Source organism: Nannobrachium achirus, assembly GCF_963921795.1.
Source record: "Nannobrachium achirus genome assembly, chromosome: 21".
Taxonomy (NCBI): Eukaryota; Metazoa; Chordata; class Actinopteri; order Myctophiformes; family Myctophidae; genus Nannobrachium; species Nannobrachium achirus.
In genome coordinates this window covers 47,617,710-47,644,414 of record NC_137828.1, presented here as the reverse complement: position 1 = coordinate 47,644,414, position 26,705 = coordinate 47,617,710, and the positions used below count along the sequence as shown (strand labels likewise).

Sequence of the window (26,705 nt, the reverse complement as noted above, 5' to 3'; positions counted from 1 at the left end):
CTTCACAGAAACACATTCTCTATTAATGTCTGTTCAACAGCACATGGAGGAGAGAGTGATAGAAAGAACACTGGGTGAAGGTGTGACAGAGCGCAAAAACAAGGGGGGGAGAGTGAGCAGAAAGATCAATGAAAGTGAAGAAAAATGTGGAATAGACATAATAGGGGACAATTATGGTGTGGCACCGTGAAAATAGCCGATCTACAAGCTCACATAAATTAGGCCGAGTAAACTTAGGTGGCGTGTGTGTGTGTGTGTGTGTGTGTGTGTGTGTGTGTGTGTGTGTGTGTGTGTGTGTGTGTGTGTGCGCGCGCTGTGTGTGTGTGCACGCGCTCGCTCGCGCGCGCGCGCGTGTGTGTGTGTGTGTGTGTGTGTGTGTGTGTGTGTTTGAGACAGAGAGAGAGAGGGAGAGGGAAAGAGGGCAGGAGGGAGAGCGAGATAAATTATGGCTCTAAACATTTGAGTCTGTGAGAAAGAATGAAAGAACATTGTGTGCGAGTGACTCTGTGTACAGTACGGTATAGATGTATATATTTACATATAAACACAATCTTCTCTTCCAAATATGACCGATCCCCAATCGAGAGTGTTTATGCATCATGCATTTGAACACCCTCAATTCAAGTAAACAGTCATTTTACAGTATCCATAGAGCAAGAGCAAGACAGACACACACAGACAGACAGACAGACAGACAGACAGACAGACAGACAGACAGACAGACAGAGAAAGAGAGAGAGAGCATACTCATCAGTCAGGACTGAGGTGCCAGGCATGTTTATGCAAAAACGTCTTGATTTTTTAGTCGAAGGAAAAAGATCAATTTAGTGCTAATGAGACTGTTTGTTTCATCCACCTCCTGATGTCCGTTATCACATCCTCAGCCTCAGCCTTTTCTTTTCTTTTTTTTTGGATATTTTTGGGGGCTTTTTATGCCTTTATTGACAGACAGTAGTAGATCGACAGGAAATGGGGAGAGAGACGGGGAGAGACACGCAGCAAACGTGGGTCGGGCTCGGGAATCAAACCAGCAGGCTACACAAACCTATGTATGTGCGCTTAGACCATAGGCCATTGGGGGCGCACCTCAGGCTTTTCAACCCTTTTTTCTACCTTCACTTTCTACATCCCTGAGATGGTGAGAGACACGCAGCAAAGGTCGTAGGGAACAGAACTCAAAGCCTATTAGAGCTTATATGTGGTATGCACCTGGACCGACTCAAGTTGGTTTTAACGAGACAAGAGGGTTTAGGTGGTTAAAAAGTCATGGATTTGCACGGGACGTTGAGTGAGTCAAAACGAGCGCTCCTCAAAGTGAGTCAAAACGAGCGCATATCCGATTTCCCTGGAAATGGGATGTTCTTCTCTCTCTCAGGATGTTATCTGCTATCTGCCATCTGCACTCCCTGTACTTCTCGCTTTCTTTCATTGGACGATGTCTCTCTTTGTAGGCCCTTAAGTATGATCCCATCAACATCTCTCCCTTCTCCCCTTCACTCTGCATGATCCTTTTCCTGATCTCTCCCTCTCATCTCCAACTGTTTTCCTGTTAGTATCATGTTTGGAAAGTCAGCCCTCGGGTCAGCCAAGGGCTCATAAATTTGTCGGTGGCAGCCTAGTTTAAAGGGAGGCTTCTTGCTAGGGAGTGTCGGGATCGGCTGAGCACGCAGGGGGGCCTTATTCTCGCGGTTGTTGTTTCAGGCACGTCCTCTTTGGAGGGCAGACCCGACCGTAGAAACACAGGAGAGGCGCTGCGGGGCGTTGCAACTTTCCCCCCGCGACACAAGTGTCAAAAAACAGCTTGGACAACCAGACGAAAACCTCGGCTGACAAATGTTGTGTTTCCACGTTTAAAGCAATGCGCTGAACGCATCAAGCGTCCATACACACATGAACGTACATGCAGGCTGTTAGTACGTGTACACATACTGTAACGTGTGAATACGCAGAGCCTTCTTTTGACCTTCCTAGGGCCTTAAATCAGCACTGACCTGTTGCTCCCACCCCTCCTCCCTCCACATCTGGGTGTGTGTCCCCATCCCTCCCCCTCCACATCTGGGTGTGTGTTTGATTGATTGATTGAAGACTTTATTAGAAGTTTGCATAGGAAAAGGTACAGTTTCATGACGGTACAGTTCACTGGTACAAGGTCTACTAAAAGGAGATCCATGAAAAGACTAAGCTTATTTCCACTGGAAACCATTTAAGTATCTCATATAACATTGAATGACAGACAGATAGAACACAGTACTATGCAGTAGATATGTAAAGAAAAACAAAACAAAGACAGTAATTCTTAAACAAACAGTATATACAAAGAAGGGGCAGGGGAGGGTAGGGTTGGGGCTAGGTTCATTATTACCAGTTGCGAACGGCTGCTGCCTGTAAGTGGCTTTTCAGGGCAATTTTAAAGGATGCAAGTGATCCACACTCCTTTATGGCCTTCGGTAAGGCTTTCCACATTTTGGTGGTATAGCAGAAAAAAGAGTTTGACCCTTTGTTGGTTTTGACTCTGGGTTGAAAGTGATCTGTGGCGCTGCCTCTGGTGTTGTAATTATGGACATCCTTAATGTTTATAAAGTATTTTGACAGGTACTTGGGTATCATAGTGGTGTAGTGTATCTTGTACACCAGGCCCATTGCAAGCTGCTGTACTCTGTCATCTACTCTGAGCCACCCCACTCTTAATTGGTGAGTAGCGGTGAGGTGAGTCTGATAGGGAAGGCTAAGCAGGACCCTAATTAGTTTATTTTGGGCTGTTTGGAGTTTAGTTTTCAGGGCTTGTGGGGCGTCACGATACCATACGTGGACTCCGTAGTCAAAGAGGGGCTGGATTATTGCACCAGCTATGGTCTTCAGTGTGTTAAAATTGACCATCGGGGCTATCCTCTGTAGGAAACGAGTTCGTTGGTTGATTTTATTTATTACTTTAGAAGTCATCTTTTCACTGGAAAGATTAGCTTCCAGGATACATCCTAAGTAAGAGATTTCGTTTTTTCGTGTTATGACCTTGTCACCCACTTTGATTGTGAAGTTATCGACCTTTTTGAGGTTATGATTTGTTCCAAAGAGGATGGACTCCGTTTTTCCCAGGTGAATTGATAATTTGTTGTCGTTAAGCCATGTGCAGATCTTACTTAGTTCAGAGTTAAGTGTCTTCTCAACCTGCAAGTGGTCCTTGCCCGAGACTAGGAGAGCCGAGTCATCCGCGAACAGGAACAGGTTGCAGTCACAAGCAGATGCCATGTCGTTCACGTATATTAGGAACAACAGAGGCCCCAGTATGCTACCTTGAGGAACACCACAGCTTACTGGGAGGGGGGGGGACATGGTACCGTTAATCTCCACCACCTGTTCCCTCCCCACCAGGTAAGATTGCATCCAACTCACTGCTGCGCTGTCAAGACCGATGGCTTTTAGTTTCTCAATCAGAATAGAATGATTTACGGTATCAAATGCCTTCTGGAGGTCCATCATGACCATGCCGCTATATTTGCCGTCATCCGCTTCGCGTTTGATTTGGTCAGTCAAATAGAGAAGGCATGTGTCGGTGGAATGAGATTTTCTGAATCCAGATTGGAACTCGTAAATCAGATTATTCTCATCGAGATATCTTGCAATCTGTTCGTAGACTATTTTCTCCATGACTTTGGATATGGAGCTGAGAATGGAAACGGGACGGTAGTTTCCAGGGTCTAGTTTGCTACCTTTTTTATGCAGGGGGGTTACTTTTGCTAGTTTGAAGTCCTGTGGGACATGACCCTGTTCGATGGAAAGGTTAATTATGTGGGTAATGATTGGAGCAATGGTGGCGGCTGAATCTCTGAGAAATCTAGCTGGAATTTTATCAAGGCCAGTGGCCTTGTGCTGAGGTAGGGCGCTCAGTTTTTTAAACACTTCATCAGTTGTCACTGTGGCAAGTTTAAAACTGTCTTTTATGACACCCAGTTTATTGTAGTATTTCTTAACAAAATTTATACCATACCGCCCAGATGGGGCGACCAGTCTTTCAACCAGTGAATGGGCCATGGTGGTAAAGGTTTTGTTAAGATGGGTAGCTACTTCACATTTGTCAGAAATGAGAGCGGCGTCCGTTTTGATGTTTATGCTGTGGCATATGTTTTTAGATTTTAAGCCTAATTGGTTGTTAAGCAACTTCCATAGGTCTCGTGGTTTATTTTTGTATTCGTCGATTTTGGTGTCGATGTAGTCTTTTTGGGCGGATCTACATAGTGCGATCGTCTGGTTTCTGAGTTTCTTGCACTGAGCAGTAAGATGTTTGATTTGGATCTTGAGGTCAGGGTTGAATTTTTTCCTAAGCTTTTTGCAACACTTACGTTTTTCATCGTACTTTTTGTCTCTGAGTTTAGCTGATTCGGCTATATCTGAGTTATACCATGGCTCTTGGCGGGCTTTAACCCTGGTGGTTTGCAAGGGGGCCACGTCGTCTAGAGCATTGGTCAATTTGGTTTTAAAACCACACCATGCTCCTTCGACATTTGTACAATTCAGTTCAGAAGAAAAGTCAGTATTCGCTAGTGTGTGATTTAATGCCTCACTGGAGTAGTTTTTGAGGCTTCTAGCTACCACTGTTTTGTGACCACTAGCCTTGGGTTTGTGTATTTTACGCGTACAGTAGATCATGTAATGATCACTAAGACCGCATACAATAGCCCCGCTAGCGGTGACTTTGGATTTGTCTGTGGTTACGATGAGATCTATGAGGGTTTGGGAGTGCTCCGTCACCCTGGTAGGTACGGTAACGAGCTGAGTGAGACCATATTGATTACATAACCCATTAAAGGACTTGAACAGGGGTGCTTCTTTACGCAAAGCACAAACATTCCAGTCGCCCAAAGCATAATACTCAATACCGTCCACCTTTGCTAAGCTCTCCTCAAACAGCTCAAAGAAGTCATTCTGGTCAGGGGGTCTATAGACTGCGCATATTAGTATATTTTTAGCATGTTCAAAAATTATCTCGACCCATACAGTTTCAAGAGAGCTGTGGTGTAGGTCAGGGCGAATGATAAAATTTAAATCATTGTGAATATATATGCAAACACCGCCTCCCTTCCTGTTCCTATCATTCCTAATGACAGTGTAATTGGCTATTTCAATGCTAGTATCTGAGAATGAGTCATCGAGTTTAGTCTCTGAGAAGGTTAAAATGTGTACCTTACCATCAAGAAACATAGCTTTGATTTGTTCCAGTTTGGGTTTCAAACTGTTGATGTTGAGATGAATCATTTTCAGTCCTCTTTTCACAAAAGTACCTTTCATGTCTGAGGTGTTCAAATAGCCATTATCAGGGCTGGGGGAGGGGGTTTCCCCTGTGTGTGAGTCCACATCCGTGTGTATTGGGGGTAGGGGGGCGCTGGGGGTGGGGGGGAGGTCATGTCCCGTTGATGTCTGAGAACCTAGACAATGGGATATCCAGCTTCTTTCATCGGCGCGAGGTGTCGAGGTGGCGGCGCCGGCGCAGATTGTATCAAAGCCGAGGTACGCCAACAGCCATGATTGGTTTCGATCCCTGGGGGGTGGCGGGGCCAGCGGGGGGACATCCTGCTCGGTGGTACTGGTAATCACCGGGGATCCGACTGCCGCGAACTGGGCACCAACAGCCACGATGTCGGGTGGTGGAGCCGGCGCGGGGGTGGACACACCGACGTCCGAGGTGCTCCGTGGGTCGGGTGGTCCCTCGTGGATCCGTGGTTCCTCCGAGTTGGCCGTGTTGGTAACCTCACTGGTCGACAATGGCGATGAGTCGACCGTGGAAAGACCATCCGCGGCTGCGAGAACGGCGGCGAGTCTGCGAGTCATCTGTCGGGTTGCAACCGGGCCAGGGTGGGTCTCTATATCTCCACAGAGTAGCAGCAAAAAGTAAATACAGGACCTTCTGTCCATACTACTGCCAACTGGGGGTTTGTTCTTTGTTGAGATCAGCGCACCAAAGACAGTCATTCTCCCGTAGCCAAGGTGTTTGGATTCCGACCCACCGTGGAGATAAAAATCACTGTGTGATTCCTCTCTGTCCTGCACATAATCCATCGTATCCAAGTTATGTGGGATCCACGGTGAACTCAAGCATGAGTCGGTAAACCATACGAGAAACGTTAGAAAAGATAAAAATATCCATCCCTTTGTCCCTGGTGAGTAGTTTACTGGCGCGCGGCGGCGGCTCCGGCGAGAAGTTGAGGAGCGAGAAAAAACGCGTCCGACCTGCATGGCTGCTGGCTCATCTGTGTCCCCATCCCCCCCCCCCCCCTGTTCTTTTTATTGGCCAGAGATAAATCCTGGGGCCGTCCACGGTGGCTTGACAGAAGAATGCTTGCCGTGACATTTATGCCATTCCTGTCCGCTGCTGTCATCTCCATTAACACACAGTACAGTTGCAGTAGCTGTTCTGACAGAGCAGACCATGAGGCCATTATGGTAATGAATGGGGTTAACTGGGTACACTGGGAACACGCACAGGCGTTGTCTCTTGTCAAATAATTGACTAAGTACATTTACTCAAGTACTGAACTTAAGTACATTTTTTAGGATTTTTTACTTTATTGGAGTACCAATACATCTCCAGTCCACTACATCTAAGAGGCAAACATTGTACTTTACATTAACCACTTCAGCCCTATATAATTTCGGTCATTTGAAAATAGACAATCTACAAGCAATATAGACAATCTAATACCAGAACTTGTAGATCTGCTATTTTCTAAAGGTTTTTATACAAATTATACATTTGAGAACTTGTGAAATGGAACATTCTGCATAATGAGTACTTTTATTTTAAAATTTTGATACCAATAGTTTTGTACTTTTACTCACTTTTACTTACATAACAGAGTATCTATACAGTACGTTGCAGTATTGTTACTTTTACTTAAGTAAAACATGTGAGTACTTCTTCCATCACTGCTGGGAACACGTATTGGTCTCAAGGCGTACACAAAACGTGGAAAAGGGTTCAAGGCATTCATTGGTATGAAAAGATAAAATAAAAGTCATTGTATGTGACAGTGCTCATTGAAAATCTGCTGACCGAGGCGTCCACAGTGTTAGCTCTCAGATCTGATATGGGGTTGGTCTGACAATGTCAGGAGGAAAGGGGTGATAATTCAGATTAATATGAATAATTACAACATAAAAGGTATAAGAAAAGAATGTCCAACTCGTATCAGGCTCTGTCATGGACTCAGAGCTGAACAGCCACATTGATATAGTATTACTAAGTCAGCCATACTATCACCATGCCATAAGAATATATCAAAGATTAAAGACAGCGTCCTGTCTCCCCATAAGAATCGATAAGACAGCTGCAGCTGATTCAGAGCGCTGCTGCTTGAGTCCTTACTATAATACCAAGTGGATCATATCCCTCCGGTTCTCAAGATGTTTACGCTGGCGCCGTCTCTTGTCAAAGAATTGATTTCAGAATACTACTGCAGATTCATAAAGCTTTGAATGGTTAAGGGCCAAAATACATTTCTCATCTTGTGATACATCATGAAACATCCAGGATCATCTGGGGTCATCGAGGACAGGTCTGCTTTCTGTCCCCAGGATCAGAACTAAAGGTGGGATAGCAGAGTTTGTCTAATAAAATATTCGATTCGATACGATTCAAAACGCTCGCACACACGCACACACACTTAAACACTTAAACACTACTGTCTTAATAACTTTCTGGATGCTTCTGTCCAACTCCTGTTTGTTTTTCTCCTTCACACACAGACATGCCCCCCCCCCCCCCCACACACACACACACACACACACACACACACACACACACACACACACACACACACACACACACACACACGTGTGTGCGCGCGCACATGCACGCACAAACCCTAATTCCTAGTTAATGATCTCTTCTCCAGGGCCCAGTACAAGGCCTCCTCCAGGACAGACAAAGGCTGACAGGTTTACAATGAACAGCAAGCACTATTAGTGAGAGAGCACTTAACCAGGACATGTAAACAACACTCACACAGACACACATTTAACCCCCTAGTCAGACACTGACACACTCTTCAACTGTGTACAGCAATGGTTTTCAACCCTTTTCATGTCACGGTCCATTATTTATTCTGCATTTGCGACATGGACCACCATTGGATGAGATTTAGCCTCTCAGACCCAAAACTTAGAATATTTTTCACAATTCCATGTTGTATCAATGCAGTACCACAAGGGCGATAAAAGGCAAACGTAGATCAAAATAACAATTCTTCTACATTCATTTTACACTCACCAGAGTTAAAGATCTACAGTATAAGGGTCCATTTGATTGCCAACTCTCCATCATTTAGCTGCGGAGCGGACCACCTGGAACCCCCTCATGGACCACTGGTGGTCCCCGGACCACTGGTTGAGAACCACTGGTGTATAGTGTTAGTTTACTCCTGTTTCAAATCACATCAAGCAATTCTTGCCCAGGTGCAACAGGTTCAATCTGGCATTCTAGCAGTAAGTTAACGTGCAAAGGGCTAATACCACCACCTAGCAGCATTGCAAAAGAACAGGCTAAGCTCTGCGATTGCATCACAGTCCCAGCAGCACTGTTCTGTACAGAAGACAGAAATAGAAGAGAGAGAGGCCCAGAGAAAAAGCAACCACCACAACAACAATCACGTACAGCAGTGGTTCTCAATCCTTTTTGGCTGGAATACCCCCTTATACTGATTTCCGAAGACAAGTACCCCCTTCCCCTGACTACAGCAAAATTGACATCAAAAGTCCAGTTCCAATGCCAATATGTTCAAAATAAAACAGCATAATGGCAAATAAACATCGCTTTCTATTCAATAGCTGTTACTAGACTTACTACTAGTCAAGTTATTGATGTAATTTGGTTTAGAAATGTACAGATGAGCAGGTTCACACAAACTCTGTCAATGTTTTATCATTAACCATAATAGTATAGTACATATTCCCATTTTCTAGTTTTCCTCACGTACCCCCTGCGGTACCCCGGCGTACCCCTAGGGGTACACGTACCCCCATTTGAGAAAAACTGACGTACAGAACTGAGTGAAAGACAAACAAATGCAGACGTTTAAATGAATCCAAGAGAGTGTGAGAGATGAAGAGAACAAGCGTGGAGGAGAGTAGACTTAACTTAACGAATTAAACTACAATATACTTAGTTGACCGGAGTCCCTCAGGGCTGGCCTGCTCTGGGTCTATACTAAATATCTTCTGCGAAAAAATAGCCGATCTAAAAAGCTCAAACGGTGTCGCACGCAACACATTGTGAGCTTGTAGATCTGCCATTTTCACTGATCGCTCACCCCAACACACATAGGGACACTGGGGTTCAAGTGGTTAAACGTTTTGTCGTGTCCAGTGGTCCTCAAGGCGTAGCAGAGCAAACAGAGCAAATTCCTGCACGCCTGCACGGCAGGTGATAAATGGGGGCAGCGGGCTGTAATCAGATGTCCCGTCAGGGTTATCAGCTCCACTCCGCAGATCGTTAACGTTTCGGGAGTGTGCCGTGTCTCACGTTCTTATCTCCTCTCTCACTCCCCCGTCCTCCGACACTGCAGATATCACACCAGCTGGATGGAGCTGGGACTTACGCCCAGGGAAGGGACGAGGAAGGAGGGAAGGAAGGAAGGAAGGACAGACGGACGGATGGATGGACAGAAGGAGTGAGAGAAGAAATTACAAGTAAAAACACGACAGGGGCTTTAGATAATCTTCTTGCGTAGCTAATCGGGCAGCTATCTTGTCAGCTTGTTGGAGAGTTATTTTGTGCAAAGGACTGATATCATCAGTTGGAGGAGGGGGGGAGGGGGGCGTGTAAGAGCAGGTTGTGTGACAGAAAATGGAATGCTCTCTTAACAACGGCTATCTCCCGGCCTCAGGGTCAACCGCGAGGCGTGTGTGTGTGTGTGTGTGTGCGTGCGTGCGTGCGTGGATGCGCACTGCATGGATGTGCGTGTGTACATGAATGCGTGTGTACATGCATTGCCTTCACTTGCTGAGGACAATAAAGTAACACAAACTAAGGACACTCATCCATACATAAACTAATCTGCACACATCAATATAAGGCCTCTGGAAAAAAGAAAACTTAAATCACATTGACAATGGAGTTGTCCTCTAACACCTTGTGCTTTTGACAGAAATACTGCACAACTGGAAAAGTCATAATGCTGTGTAACAGAGATGTTTCCTCCATTAACCATGTTTGTTTCTTTGAGGCAGCAGAGTGTTTGGCCAAGGAGCTTGACAACCAATACAATCCAAACAGGAGAAAAGGGAAGCACTTATAAATGCTGTAACTCAATAAGCGGAATCATGTGTATATCTTGGGCCGTTCCTGTACTACATTCAGTTCAAGGGAACTTACAATATGGCGGCAGTGGTATTTTTGATGCCTTAAACACGTGAAAACAAACACATAGTTTATAGTTTTGTTAAATGCAGTTTTCCCACCGTTGCTAACAGGTACCAACTGCCAAGTTTACGTCTCAGAAAAGATTTATTCCATTGCAGCATATCTTGAATTCCTTGCTCCATTTCCTCCTAATACTGTTTACTGTACTCGCAAAGTTGGGGTGGAGTGATGTGTGCTATTGTTTTATTTTAAGGTTCCCTGCAGGAAGTATTTCATGATGGTTTAGCAAGACTTTTCCAAAACCCCCACCACACACACACACACACACACGCATGCATCCAACAATCAACTCTTTGATCGCGCCCAACTAATTATTTGATCATGATGGGGCTTTGGGACATGTTTCGGTGCAAAAGAAGTGGCTTACCTGAGCTTAGGGAGCTCAGAAGAATGCAGCAGGGCATCATAAGACAGGGAAAACAGCCGTTTGGGCCTAATAAGGGCGCTGCGTTTTTCAGGTTGAGCCAGGGGTTGTCTAGACCCAGCTAATCTACTGAAAAGCCCCTTCTTTTTGATTTATGGCTTATTGGCCTTTAGTGTGGGAGGATAGTTGGGCCTGATGTGGATAGCTGTTGACTTGGGTAAGAGGACTAAGTGACAGCTCAGCTATAGCAATGCAATGAAGTGTGCAGAAGATGATATGAGAGAAGGAGGAGGAGGAGGAGGTAGAAAAAGAAGGATGAGAGTAGACATGTTGGCAGACATATACAAACAGTTTTAGACAATATTATTGAACTAGCATGTAAATAGATAAAATAAAATAAATAATACAGTATCTAGAATCATCTAGCCTCAATGGGCCCATTGCTCGCAAGAAGAGAGAAATCAAGTGTTTTTTTTTGCTTTCGGAAATATCCTGCTATTCTAAGCCAGTCAGCTAATACGGCAGGAGGGTGGGGACAGGTTCACCTGTGAATCATGAAAACCACAGAACAGAGGAGGGTATTTGAAACCACAGAGCAAAGTTAGAACAAGACCGACCCTAAAAGCCAAGGACGGATTTTCCTGGATTATTACGGGACCTTCCTTCTCCAACCACGCAGCGCACAAACAGACATGGATGGGAGTGTAAACAAGAGATGGCAGAATCCACTGCCAAACCAAGCTTAAGAGAAGCCCCCTCACCTGTCGGTTTGTCAGTCAGTCAGTCAGTCTGTCTGTCTGTCTGTCTTGGCATGGGAGAGGCAGGGCAAAAGCAAGCCCCATCACATTTAAACATGGGCGACACAGGAACAACATTTGGAGTTCTCGTTCAGTGAACCATGAAACCAAAGACATTTCTGTTGCATCCTTGAGACACGACTGCCAGATAGTAATAACCTCACCACAGTAACCAAACCTGATATAGCAAATGAGACCCTAATCCCCCACGATGGCTATTCCGGACATCATACACTGTACAGTGTACATTCTGAGTGTTCATTGTGCAGTGATCTCTTACTTGCTCTCTGTGAGTTTGAGTTCACTGAAATGCCCCTTTCCAATACTAGTCTGGACTCTTTTTTTTCCCCCCTTTTTGTTATACAACATTAATCAAAGTCAGGGCCTGTCTGTTTGACCACATTAACCCTGGCGTCCCTATTTTGGGCAAAACATTTTCTAAAAGTGTTCAAAATGTTCTAAACATTCTTTGGGTCAAAAATAGCATTGCATCTCTGCAATGACATTGCATCGCGACAGGCTGTGTGTTTGTTGATCAGCTATGATTGAATAACCAAAGTATAAAATAGGGCTTAAAACTGGTTACGTGTGTGTGTGCGTGTGTGTGTGTGTGTGTGTGTGTGTGTGTGTGTGTGTGTGTGTGTGTGTGTGTGTGTTTGTGTTTGTGTGCTTTAGTTAATTGACTGCTACAGTAGCTTTAGGAGTAACTGGCGATGCATTAGGACAGGTCGGGACCTGCAGTCTGTCACACAGCGTGAGTCATGCAGAACACAGTGTCACCTCACTCAGACCTCAGTGGAAAATGTCCTCAAAGGCAAAGAGTGATGAACGTGCTATTTTAGGAATGAAGATGAAAAAGGTAGCTAGGAAAAATATGCTTCTGGTCAGCACCCCGTGAATGTGATGTTTTTCCACCACTTGCTCGCGTCTCTTTTCCCCCCGATGAGTCAACAGGTCATTCTGGACCAGTGATGAAAGCTATGGAAGAGAGAGTGACTGAACAAGAGGTCCACATATGAATCATGCTGGCAAGGGATGGGAGAGGGAGGCATCTGATTCACACTATAAGCACACTTGAAACTGGATGTTGCGCTGGGGCTCCTAAATCTATCCCCCTACTCTCTCCCTCTCTCTCTCTCCCTCTCTCTCCTCCCAAGAGAATCATGTCTGAAAATGAGCTCTCTATCTGCGCTGCTGCAGTAGCTGGCTGTGAAAGACATCAGCACAGACCCATGAGCCTAAATCATAGCCAACGTCGTCTTCCATGGCTACGGGTCGGTCTGCGGCTATATGAAATCATACTTCTTTACACAGAGGTGATGAGAGATGTCTTTATGGTGTAAAATAGGCTGAATCTGGGTTCAAATCTGATGTGAACAAGCTACACTTCGGTGAAAGCAGAACTACTGTCATCTCCTTTCTCTTCCCAACGGGTTGGTTCACAAAGAAATTGATTCAGTCTGGGTCCTGATGCGCTAACAAGAACCTTTCAGTGAAATGTCTAATGAGCGTCGACTATGGCCTCAATCCGTGCCAGTGAAACCTGCCCCCAATTTTTCAAAACATTTCAGACGGATTGTTTGAGGCTCTTTCATTTGTTCCTTGTTACATTTGTCTCGCTTTGAATTTGTTGCCCTTTATGTTTTGGCCACACGTGATATCCAGATTTTCAGAAGTAGCGTTTTGAAACAAGGACCACCCAGAAGTATTGTTGGACTTTTTCTTCTACAGCTTTCTAAGTCACTCAACGCAAACCACTCCAAGAGAGAGAAAAGGGGGGTGGGTAGGTGGGAGATGGGGAGAGGAGAGGGAGAGATGCGGAGAAGGAGAGAGAGGGCAGAGAGAGCAGGGACGTGCAGAGAATGTTAGAGAGGCAGGGACTGAAATTTCTAAAAGGTGCTATTGGTGGAAATATCGAAAATAGCTGACCGCTTGGAGGTCAGCTATTTTTGGTGCTTGATACCATATTGAACTAAGCATAATCAAGTCAATACTACCGTAGATTTCTATTCAGGAGAGTTTGGACAAGGCAATTCTCTTGAATGCTGCCTTCAGGTATGGCACGGAAAGAGGGCATTTTACATTTCTTTCACTATAATAAAAACTGCATTCATGGTCTGGAGAGGGCACTTTTTACAGACGGGTAAAAGGGAAGGGGCTCAAGCCCCCTTTGATGTCTATGTGTGCACATGCCTGAGAGAGAGAGAGAGAGAGAGAGAGAGAGAGAGAGAGAGAGAGAGAGAGAGGGAGAGAGAGAGAGAGAGAGAGAGAGACGCATTAAAAACTAATCGGATGGCGATGACACACGGTAGTCGTGCCGGGCCTTATTTGCAAAGCAGATGGGGAGCCTTGGCCTGTCCGACATTAATTACAATCACATTTGGGGAGGAAGCCGTCCCTCCTCCAGGCCAGTTAGGACTCTGTGTACGGCTGGAGGAGATGGCAACCTAATCCCCTGGACACCAAGGAGAAAATCTGAGGGAATCGTCAGAAGATGCACAGGACGTGATTAATCAAAGTGGACGGCCAGATGTGCAACAAAGCAGCACGGGACTGTGAACGCAGACTGAGCAGGAGGAGGAATTGCACAAAAAAAGCCACAGATATACAAACACCACCACCACCGTAACACTCCCACACACAGAAGCCAGCAGAGACGCATTGGTTATTTGAGAACAAAACGGCGGCCCCCATTCTGTCCCGCTATCTGGTTTTCATCATCGCCTGTTGCAATAAGGAATACTCGGAGGACCAATAAGTACAAGGGGCATTAGCTTTAAGTTTATAACTAACTCTATCATGGCCAATTCTGTTTTTAAAAAGAAATCCCCTCCTTCATCATTTGTGGTATTATTGCAGGCTATGCCGCCTATTAAGCTGGGATTTATGGAGGAAAGAGTCAGAATGTGGCTGGCAATCCATATTTTATTCAATTCGTATTTATTGCCATCAATAAACCTACACTCACTGTGATGGCTCAGTACCCTGTAATCTTTCCAAGGACCCAAAATTCTGGACCCCCTTTTCTACATACCAGTTCAAGAAAAGGTTTAAGGAGACAGCTTTAGAATGCATTCCTGTTCAATGATACTTTCCCATGGCCGGATAATGACAATATGTCCCCTAGTTCCCAAGAAGAAGAATGACGATCCATCTAAAGCTTTAAGCCGCCTTGTCCAACGCGCCTGGCTCTGGCAGGCCCTGTTTATCTTCACGCACTCTGTTTAGAGTCTCTCTGTAAACAGTGGAGCTGCTAATGGAAGGAGGGGGCCGCTGGCTTTTATGTTTCCAACCCGTTATGATTAAAGTGTCTCTCTTTATCGTCATCGGTTCTAATTAAGGGAAAATCTAGCGAGGGCAACACAAACAATGCAACGCAATTTACGCACAAAACCACAACTCCGTATGCATGGCCCCCGGAGGTCAGCGCCAGGAATAGCCTTTTATATACAAATACCAGCGGTGGTGGTGGTTGCGGTGGTTGTTGATAGTTCGGTGAGGATACGAGGTCCATTTCCCTCCTTCCCCCGACACATAAATCATGGAGGAGATTGCACAACAACACTCTGACCACAGCATTTCCAACAGAGCAATGGGCTGAGGGGGGCCCATCTATCACCAAAACCAAATGCAACAATAAGTTTAGTCTTCAAGCTAGGTTCCTATATATATATATATATATATATATATATATATATATATATATATATATATGCGTGTGTGTGTGTGTGTGTGTGTGTGTGTGTGTGTGTGTGTGTGTGTGTGTAACATGTATGTAAGAGCAGTTTAGGGCATTGTCCGGGGACCCCCAGGGGTCCTTGAGGGAGTTCCACTAAATGATAGTTAGGAACCAAAAAAAGACCTTATGTGTAGGATATGTAACTCAGAGAGTGTTGGACCCTTAAAGGGGTCCATTTGGTACCATTTGTACACTCTCAGAGTTAATTTAACTTAGATTTTTACAATATCAACTGGGGTCCCAGAGAAAGAAATGGCATTAAATGGGGGTCCGTAGCCTAATGCGTGTCAAACTGGGTGTCCTTGAAATTAAAATGGATGAGAATCACTGCTAGCGCCGTAGAAATCTTCTCTTATGGGGGTCCGTGGGCCAATAAGTGTCAATTTAAGGGTTTTTGACATGAAAAAGTCTGAGAACCACTGGTTTAGGGTTCAGCGCCCTTTCTGTGCGTGGGGCCGTGCGCGTAAAAGTGGCCCCTTCACGGCACGTAATAATGAACCGCTGCGGAACACCTGTTCACTTCTCGGCGTTGACACACACACACACACACACACACACACACACACACACACATATATAAGGATGCCTCTTTCAAACAGGCCATTTTGATTAGTGCATCATATCTGTGTACATGTGTATAAAACATCAACATGATTTTAAAACGCCACTCTCTCTCGGCTCAGTGTTTCTCAAACTTTCAAATTTCAAGGTCTCCCCTTAACTCGGACAGTAGGCTACAGTTACTTGCATGGGTCAATTTAGACCACCCTAACGGAACCCACAGAGTCCCTGGAATCCACTTTAGAGAACCACTGACTTTTGGCTTACCCAAATTGACGAAGCTCATCACCATATCGGCGTCGTTCAGAAAGGCATTCTCCTGATATGTGGCCAGAGGAGGGCCCTGGGTCGTCGTCAGCAAGGACTGATGATACTGGTCCAGGAGACCGTCCACCTCGTTCTTCTCCTCGTTCGAGATGGTGTTGTACAGATCCAACATGAACAGCGGCGCGGAGTTGTACTTCCCATTGGACAGAATGTGGGGTCTGGGTCTGTGCGGCAGGCCCAGGATGGACAGGATCTCCTTCTGCATCTCCCTCTTCTCGTGCGTCCGCAGCCGCCGGTGGATGAAGCTGGGGACCACCGAGTGCACCTCGTTGTTGCCATCGAATAAATAATTGCTGCCCGCGACGAGGAACGTGCAATACGCGCTCCACCACAATCCGACGAAGGCAAACCAGCAGCAGCTTGTCATGGTGCGTCCCAAGACGTGTCTCTCTCCCGAACTGTCCCTCTCAGTCCGCTATCCAATGTGAAATAGATGCAATGATAGTTTGTTTAAAAAAAATAAAACATAAAAAAACAAACCGCAAAATTATATTCAGGTGCGCAAATAGCTATCACAGCCGCAGTTTAAATGTAAATAAAAAAGTATCAAGCCATTTAAAATACTTCCATTACAAAATGCGTTGAATAGTATTGGCACCGTTCTCATTCTGATTCCGTAGCGCACTGTCCTGCTTCCAATGGCACCATGTAAAAAAAAAGAAAAGAAAAAAAAAAAAAAAAAAAAACGTATTCTGAAAAAGCTCCAAAAGCAAAGCCCTAAATTAGACCCAGTCAAAAGTTTGAAGCCAAGTTCACCCGTAAAAGAATAACAACTCTCCTGAAAGAAGCCATTTTACTTTAGTGGATATATTTGCTTTCCGAAATATATCATTTTCCAAACCCCGCAGAGAAAAAGGTGAGTCTTTCCAGTTGCAGTTCCCCCCGCGCACGTCCTCTCGCACACTGCGTGTGAGTCTAAATAACGGGTATTAGCAGGTAGTTGGTGAAACCGCCCAGCCAGTCAGTCAGTCAGTGAGTAGCCTAGTGAGTGCGCACATAGAGAGGATAGAGGTGGAGCTCTGAACTATAAGGAGTAGGCTAAAGTAACTCCATCAGAAGGTGAATGTCATATGATTATATGTTTTTGTTCAGTGAACTGTGTTCAAGAGCCTTCCTATTGGAGTGGAATGTACGTGTTCATTTATATAAATCTCGCCGCTTAGGAAATCTTAACACAGACCTTCAAGTAACAGTCACTCAATCAAATTAATCTCAACTCGCCATAGTTTATAGAATGGCCGCGGGACGGTTGCAATAAAGAATAAACCTCGTCTGCGCACACTTGGAATAAAATAAACGCACGAGGGGGTTCCGTTTGGGGAAAGCCACTGTTGCGGTCGGTGCGTTAATGGTCAGTGTGCTGTTCTCCTGTTGACGCACGACCCCTGACGATGGAATGGAAAACAGCATGCACTGCAGACAGGACGTGGAGTTTAGAACACAGCTTTGGAAGGGTTTAAAGGGGTGACCTGACTTGTAAACATGGCGACGTGTTGTCCATATAATTAAATACAATACATATAGCCTTACTGTGCATTGAATAAGTAGAGGGTAAATAGGACTTTACCTACAGTGTAACATCAGTGCCCTGTGATGTGCAGTTCATACTTGAAAAGCGGTATAGGCCCAAATAAAATTATTATCATCATCATAATGTGTTTTATTTCTTTATTCATTTGAAGTTGAAGGATAAAATTGAGTCTGAAAATGATGTAGGCCTACGCCTACCGTGCATACTTTACATTACAGGTCCTTAAGACCATTTTTCAAATATTACATTTTTTAACATTTGGGACAAATAGCCAATTTTACATTGAGGCGCCCTTACAGTATGTCCCTAATGTCCACGGTCCTGACCTATATCCGATCACAGAACACATTTCATGCAATGTGAAGAAGAACTAGAAAGATGCAATTGGAAATTGCAAGTGTGGTTGCTGACGTGGTGACTATATTCTGCAATAAGCTAACTGTCATGTGAAGCTCGACCAATTGATTCACTATTGATTATTGATTCCCACTCCCTACTGATTCCCACTCCCATATTGATTCCCTATTGATTCCCTATCCCATTGATTCCCTATTGATTCCCATTCCCATTGGCAGCGGAAAAGTTACCCTAGTAATCAATAAAGTTACGTCATTAATGATGAAAGTTACATCATTTTTGAGGAGTTACCCTGCCATTTGTGGCAGCGGAAAAAAGTCTGTAAACAGTTACAGGTTACCCTAGAAGTCTATAAAGTTTCCCTAGAACTATAATGTGTTGCCCTGTCAGCTGAGGCAACCACACTAATATAGAGATAAGCCCATTACAATCTCTCTGTGCCTCTCTATCTCTGTGTCTGTGTGTCTGTCTCCTGTTCCTTACTTTTCAGCCCAACATGTTGTGTCTCCTTGTGCTCAGATGTGTGATGGTCCTGCTGATAAGGAACCAGGGGTGTCCATATCTCTCACTACTGCTGCTGCTGCTGCCAACGTTTGTCTAAACTGGAAGTGCAGAGTGATAACCTACATCAAAGCTGGTTCAAACACGCACGCACGCACGCACGCACGCACCACACACACACACATAGTTTTGCATTTTTTAATTAGATATATTTTGTTTTTAATTCGTTTTTAAAGCGGGTTTGCTAGTTTAGTTGATTTTTGAAAAGGCTTCGTTTTAGTTGTATTAGTTTGTTTTTTATAACAAGTAAGCACATCTACAAGCTCACAATGTGTTGCACTTCGCGAGCTTGTTTCACAATTCTTGATAACAGGGCTTAAAAGGGGCACAGCATTTATGCATGAAAAATGTCGACAAAGACTAAAACTGAGGCCATTTTCTCTGTGATTTTACGTAGTTTTAGTTAGTTCAGTAAACGCACAATAGGCCTACGGTTCAAGTTAGTCATCAATTTTTGTAAAACCTAATTTATATTTTTATGCTCTGTCAGTTTTTTCAAATTTTAGTATTTTTAGTTAATAGCCCTGACACACATACACGGCTCACCATGTCCTCACTGCGATGACATCATTATCTGGTCCATCTGTCATTGGTTTTGGCGCTGAACCAGGAAGTATGTGAGTAGTGTCCCGTCCCACTGGACCAAACCAGAGGGGAAGTGTGTGTCATTTTCACTCAGTCAGTTTGTTCTGAGTCATTTCAGTCATACTGGGAGCAGATAAAGCAAGAGGCTAATGGGTATCTTCAAAGAGGAGCTTCACTGGCCGATGCTACTGTTCAGTAGGTAGACGACATGCACAATGCACCAACCCCGGCTCATATCTTTCAACCTTGACATTTTGAGTGCTTGAGTGACTCTGTGTGTGTGTGTGTGTGTGTGTGCACACGTGTATATGTGTGTACACACTGGGGAGAGAAGGGAGAAACACTAAACAGTCTCTGGATTCTGTCATCACACTGTCTAGACAGGACACCTCACCCTAATCATCTCTCTCTCTCTCTCTCTCTCTCTCTCTCTCTCTCTCTCTCTCTCTCTCTCTCTCTCTCTCTCTCTCTCTCTCTCTCTCTCTCTCTCTCTCTCTCTCTCTCTCTCTCTCTCTCTCTCTCTCTCTCTCTCTCTCCTTTAGGGCTTCTTTCTACTCTCTCTCTTACTTCTTTATTTCCACAACCTATACCTGACCTGGTGGAGACCTGTGCTCAGCTGAGCACTTTTTCTAGTCTCTCTCTCTTTAAGGCTCCAATTCATTCTCCCTCCTTACTGTATGTCTATCACATTCTTTTAGACCGCCCCCCCCTCTATATCCATTTATTGCGACCGTAAGGTTGCAGTTTAGTTGCGACCGTAAGGTCGCAGTTTATTGCGACCGTAAGGTCGCAGTTTAGTATCAAAACCTCCACCGGCCGTCCGTCACGTCCGTCACGTCACACGTCACACCTTTGCCCTGCTCATACACCGGCTTCGACTGCTCTCTTCGCATTCAATCCGACTTTTTCACCATTTCTCAGACGTTTGAATGCAGAGAATATGCACTGGGTATCCACGGAGGAGTATCCACGGTATCCTGTTCACCGTGCACTTTGAAGTACGCATGCGCCGATATCTGTCGCCTGGAATATTATTCCCCTCAGGGGAATCGAACCCAAACCGTGGGATTGTTGCATCCGTGCTCTACTGACTGAGCTAATGAACGGATGAAGTGACTCCTTTTTTGTGCATTTATCTATGACGTGGATAGTGGGGTAGATGTTGATAGTGAGGGACTGAATATTTACTATTCTGTCCATAACGGCACATAACTCGGTAACGCGGCTGAGTGGGATTGGGCGCCGTTCCCACCGCTCGTCGCGGCAACTCGGCTCGCTAGCGCTCGCCTCGGTGGCGACTCACGGGGGTCATCGGCGCCCAATACCGCGCCGCTCCGTCGGGGTCTGTGGCGTGGGGCGTTACACCGGGGAACAGAGCATACTTGGCATCTTGGCATCTGGTTCGAGGCTGGGAATCACCTCAGGTTTTATTTTTGCGCTCCTCTGAGGTTGACCACTAGATGTCGACATTTTACTGGATACTTTCTGCATTGAAGAGTCTGAAAGCACGTGAATATTTCGCATTAAGTGTGTTGATATCATTAGAAGCAGGTGGCTCATATCTGGGCTCGTTTGTGTATTAGGTTATCTCCATATATGGAGATTCAACTTCAATGAGTAACCATGGCAAACTGTCAACTGCCCGTATGTCTTGATAATTGGTAAAACAAACTTTTGGCCTATTTGTGGAGATAAGCGACCAACGGTCGCTTATCTCCCGATTAGGGAGTCTTACTGGTATCAAAACCTCCACCGGCCGTCCGTCACGTCCGTCACGTCACACGTCACACCTTTGCCCTGCTCATATCTGGGCTCGTTTGTGTATTGTATGACATCACGCCACATCATCGGCTGAGGACTGTGTGATGTCATCATATCTCCATATATGGAGACATAAGTTGCTCATGCCCAAATATGGGCTGGTGAGGTCAGACTTAGTGTGATGCGTAGGTTATCTCCATATATGGAGATTCAACTTCAATGAGTAACCATGGCAAATCACACCGTACACAAATGACCCTTATATAAGACCGGCATTATCTACCGACAGCTGCTATAAGCCAACCCTGGCGATAAGGTCTGAGTCGAAGAAATGCTTCTTTCCTGGCAAGAATTGCCCCTTTATACTGTAGGGCTCGTTTGTGTATTGTATGACATCACGCCACATCATCGGCTGAGGACTGTGTGATGTCATCATATCTCCATATATGGAGACATAAGTTGCTCATGCCCAAATATGGGCTGGTGAGGTCAGACTTAGTGTGATGCGTAGGTTATCTCCATATATGGAGATTCAACTTCAATGAGTAACCATGGCAAACTGTCAACTGCCCGTATGTCTTGATAATTGGTAAAACAAACTTTTGGCCTATTTGTGGAGATAAGCGACCAACGGTCGCTTATCTCCCGATTAGGGAGTCTTACTGGTATCAAAACCTCCACCGGCCGTCCGTCACGTCCGTCACGTCACACGTCACACCTTTGCCCTGCTCATATCTGGGCTCGTTTGTGTATTGTATGACATCACGCCACATCATCGGCTGAGGACTGTGTGATGTCATCATATCTCCATATATGGAGACATAAGTTGCTCATGCCCAAATATGGGCTGGTGAGGTCAGACTTAGTGTGATGCGTAGGTTATCTCCATATATGGAGATTCAACTTCAATGAGTAACCATGGCAAATCACACCGTACACAAATGACCCTTATATAAGACCGGCATTATCTACCGACAGCTGCTATAAGCCAACCCTGGCGATAAGGTCTGAGTCGAAGAAATGCTTCTTTCCTGGCAAGAATTGCCCCTTTATACTGTAGGGCTCGTTTGTGTATTGTATGACATCACGCCACATCATCGGCTGAGGACTGTGTGATGTCATCATATCTCCATATATGGAGACATAAGTTGCTCATGCCCAAATATGGGCTGGTGAGGTCAGACTTAGTGTGATGCGTAGGTTATCTCCATATATGGAGATTCAACTTCAATGAGTAACCATGGCAAATCACACCGTACACAAATGACCCTTATATAAGACCGGCATTATCTACCGACAGCTGCTATAAGCCAACCCTGGCGATAAGGTCTGAGTCGAAGAAATGCTTCTTTCCTGGCAAGAATTGCCCCTTTATACTGTAGGGCTCGTTTGTGTATTGTATGACATCACGCCACATCATCGGCTGAGGACTGTGTGATGTCATCATATCTCCATATATGGAGACATAAGTTGCTCATGCCCAAATATGGGCTGGTGAGGTCAGACTTAGTGTGATGCGTAGGTTATCTCCATATATGGAGATTCAACTTCAATGAGTAACCATGGCAAACTGTCAACTGCCCGTATGTCTTGATAATTGGTAAAACAAACTTTTGGCCTATTTGTGGAGATAAGCGACCAACGGTCGCTTATCTCCCGATTAGGGAGTCTTACTGGTATCAAAACCTCCACCGGCCGTCCGTCACGTCACACGTCACACCTTTGCCCTGCTCATATCTGGGCTCGTTTGTGTATTGTATGACATCACGCCACATCATCGGCTGAGGACTGTGTGATGTCATCATATCTCCATATATGGAGACATAAGTTGCTCATGCCCAAATATGGGCTGGTGAGGTCAGACTTAGTGTGATGCGTAGGTTATCTCCATATATGGAGATTCAACTTCAATGAGTAACCATGGCAAATCACACCGTACACAAATGACCCTTATATAAGACCGGCATTATCTACCGACAGCTGCTATAAGCCAACCCTGGCGATAAGGTCTGAGTCGAAGAAATGCTTCTTTCCTGGCAAGAATTGCCCCTTTATACTGTAGGGCTCGTTTGTGTATTGTATGACATCACGCCACATCATCGGCTGAGGACTGTGTGATGTCATCATATCTCCATATATGGAGACATAAGTTGCTCATGCCCAAATATGGGCTGGTGAGGTCAGACTTAGTGTGATGCGTAGGTTATCTCCATATATGGAGATTCAACTTCAATGAGTAACCATGGCAAATCACACCGTACACAAATGACCCTTATTGCGACCGTAAGGTCGCAGTTTAGTATGAAAACCTCCACCGGCCGTCCGTCCGTCCGTCCGTCACACACGTCACACCTTTGCCCTGCTCAATGTATACGTGTAACGCCTGATACTGAGGTGATGTGTCACTGTGACATCACATATACTGAGGTGATGTGTCACTGTGACATCACAGGTGAGATCGCAGTGATGTCAGATACTCAGAGCAGGGATCTCCATATTTAGGCATAAACAGGTGACATCACAGTGATGTCAGATACTCAGAGCAGGTATCTCCATATATGGGCATAAAATGGATTCTGTTAGGGATCTCCATACTGTATATGGGCATAAAAGGGATTAGTGATGTCAGATACTCAGAGCAGGGATCTCCATATATGGGCATAAAAGGGATTAGTGATGTCAGATACTCAGAGCAGGGATCTCCATATATGGGCATAAAAGGGATTCAGATGGAGATTCAACTTCAATGAGTAACAATGGCAAACTGTCAACTGCCCGTATGTCTTGATAATTGGTAAAACAAACTTTTGGCCTATTTGTGGCTTATCATCACATCCAACCATCTTAAGATACTCAGCTAGTGGGGAATGCTCTCTTCCCTGGTGAGAATTGCCCCTTTATATAGGGCTTGTTTGTGTATTGTATGACATCACGCCACATCATCAGCTGTGGACTCTGTGATGTCATCGTATCTCCATATATGGCCATCTCCGTATATGGAGATATAAGTCGTCCATGCCCAGGTATGGGCTGGTGAGGTCAGACTTTGTGTGATGGGTAGGTTATCTCCATATATGGAGATTCAACATTCCAGGTGTAACTATGGCTGCCCGTATGACGTGAGAGGTGGAGGCTGTGATATTTGTGGAGATAAGCGACCAACGGTCGCTTATCTCCCGATTAGGGAGTCTTACTGGTATAAGACCGGCATTATCTACCGACAGCTGCTATAAGCCAACCCTGGCGATAAGGTCTGAGTCGAAGAAATGCTTCTTTCCTGGCAAGAATTGCCCCTTTATACTGTAGGGCTCGTTTGTGTATTGTATGACATCACGCCACATCATCGGCTGAGGACTGTGTGATGTCATCATATCTCCATATATGGAGACATAAGTTGCTCATGCCCAAATATGGGCTGGTGAGGTCAGACTTAGTGTGATGCGTAGGTTATCTCCATATATGGAGATTCAACTTCAATGAGTAACCATGGCAAACTGTCTTGATAATTGGTAAAACAAACTTTTGGCCTATTTGTGGAGATAAGCGACCAACGGTCGCTTATCTCCCGATTAGGGAGTCTTACTGGTTTTAGGGCTTCAATTATTGCTCTCCTTCTCTCCATCTTTCTTTTAAGGCTTCATTTCTTTCCATCTCTTTCTTTTAGGGTTCTACTTCTCCCTCTACCTCCCTCTTCCAAGTCTTCCTCCATGTCTCTGCCCACTCTTCATTTATTTCCCTCTCATTTGCTCTCTCTCTCTCTCTCGCACGCATGCACGCACGCACGCACGCACGCACGCACACACGCACGCACGCACACAGCCCTGTGTGGTTTTCATAGTGTGTGTTTATGTGATGGACATACTGTAAGAGAGTGAACATCTTCCCAACTCACCAAATGAAGGGGAGGTGTGCTCCAAAGCCAAAGGAATGCTCACGCCTCGCAAAATGCTACCGGGAAATGCTGAATCTTAAACGCTAATTACAATGCACAGGTTTGCTAGCATGCACGCAGAGAGAGAGAGAGAGAGAGAGAGAGAGAGAGAGACGCACACACAGACATCTTATCAGAATCATCAGGAGCACCTCATTCCATGCGGACAGCTGCAGGTGTGGTGCTTTTGATGTCTTTCTCGTCTTAATGGTTTGTAGTACCTCTGTGTCCGTTAAGTCTTTGTACATCCCTCCCTGCCTCCCAAAACACGTTTACAGTACATCTGTGGGATGTCTGGCAGACAATGAAAGGTTTCCTCACTGAGAAACTGCATGAAACTGCTCCAATCTGTGGAGATGCCGACTAAACTCCTGTCTTGTGGAAGAAAAATACTATAATTCATATGCGGTTAAACAGCGGGCATAATGTTTGTCAGTGAAACATTGTCCCTGTAGTGTTTTAATGCATCCTTAACGAAAGTATTACAATAACAACTTATTGTAAAACACCAGCCCAGAGATCATAGTGTTTACTGTATATATTAGGGATGCACAATTAATCCCTTCATCATATCGGTATCGGCAATATCCGCCTTAAAAATTAAATATCCGTATTGGACTTAAAATGTATTTTATAATATTTATGTATTTATGTTTGTTTGTGAAGCTGAAAAAAGCCTTTTGTGATGATGAATGCTGAAGATTCAATCAGTGCTTTCTGGTGAACATTTCAAAAGGGTCAGAGAGAAATATAAATACTACATTTACGTTCAAGTTGAACTAATACGTGCATCAGAATGCCTAATAAATTAATTAGGTATTAAGAATGCACTGTTTTTTTTTTAAGTCTGCATCTGCGAATCACCGTTCCTAACAGGTACAACCTGGGTAAACCCAACCCGAACATATTGCAATATCAGTATTGGAATACGGTTTGACCATGCAATTAATTGGTAATCAGATATCGGCATATATACTGTATATGTATATGTATATTGTATATTGTAGCAGAGTGACTCACTGCCTCAGTCTGATGGCCTCAAAAGTCTAGTATCTCCCTCTGTCCATAGGGATATCCCTTTGGATCAATGGTTAAGATGTTGGACTTTCATGTGGGAGACCTGGGTTCGAATCCCAGGTGTGTGTGTGTGTGTGTGTGTGTGTGTGTGTGTGTGTGTGTGTGTGTGTGTGTGTGTGTGTGTGTGTGTGTGTGTGTGTGTGTGTGTGTGTGTGTGTGTGTGTGTGTGTGTTAAACCTGAGCAGATCCATGAATAATATCCCTACACCATGTCTCAGAAAACCAAAGTCAGAGATGGAACTTCCCTGTGGGACCAAGGCTCCAACTCAGTGCTGGGCCTGGGTCTTAGGGTAGGAATTTAATATTCTTATTAGGGTTAGAAACATTGAAGAGCACTTAACTGTATGGTGAAATCATGCTTGATGCACTAATGGTGTGATTAATGTGAGGGGTGGATATGTGCCCTCACCAACCCTCAGTGACAACTCCAAAGCAGAACACAAACTAGCTTCTAGGAGAATTTCCCTCCTCTTCCTTTCCCTGAACTGAACCTGGTCGCCCCAGTGACAGCCTCAGACTGGATGACAGGGGCTCCGTGGTCCATCTCATACTGCATGGCCTTGATGAAAAAAACACACAGTAAGATGAACCGATGAGATCAGAATCAGAACTGACATTTTGTTCTTTACAGAAATATACATATAAAACTGTGTTTAATACAATAGAAAATCTACATCATGTCCGAATTTTCAGTTATCCGATG

General features: G+C 44.8%; 2 protein-coding genes across 3 annotated transcripts in view; both read right to left on the bottom strand.

Annotated features, from left to right (window-relative positions):
- bmp6 (bone morphogenetic protein 6) overlaps window positions 1-18,646 on the bottom strand; it is an 88,314-nt gene extending 69,668 nt beyond the window's left edge. Inside the window, exons 1-2 of one of the 2 annotated variants that reach the window (XM_080752108.1) lie at window positions 18,571-18,646; window positions 16,140-16,614 (exon numbers count right to left, since the gene is read on the bottom strand). In XM_080752108.1, the coding sequence (XP_080608234.1) occupies window positions 16,140-16,566 (427 nt within the window). In that variant the 5' untranslated portion in view covers window positions 16,567-16,614; window positions 18,571-18,646. Of the gene's footprint in view, window positions 1-16,139; window positions 17,104-18,570 lie in introns of those variants that run through there. The other variant, XM_080752107.1, reaches the window with a different exon arrangement.
- Window positions 18,647-26,232: 7,586 nt separating this feature from the next.
- The window catches only part of LOC308306827 (enoyl-CoA hydratase EchA19), a 41,984-nt gene continuing 41,511 nt past the window's right edge, over window positions 26,233-26,705 (bottom strand). The window contains exon 7 of the mRNA XM_080751876.1: window positions 26,233-26,561. Within this exon, the coding sequence (XP_080608002.1) occupies window positions 26,454-26,561 (108 nt within the window). The 3' untranslated portion in view covers window positions 26,233-26,453. The remainder of the gene's footprint in view (window positions 26,562-26,705) is intronic.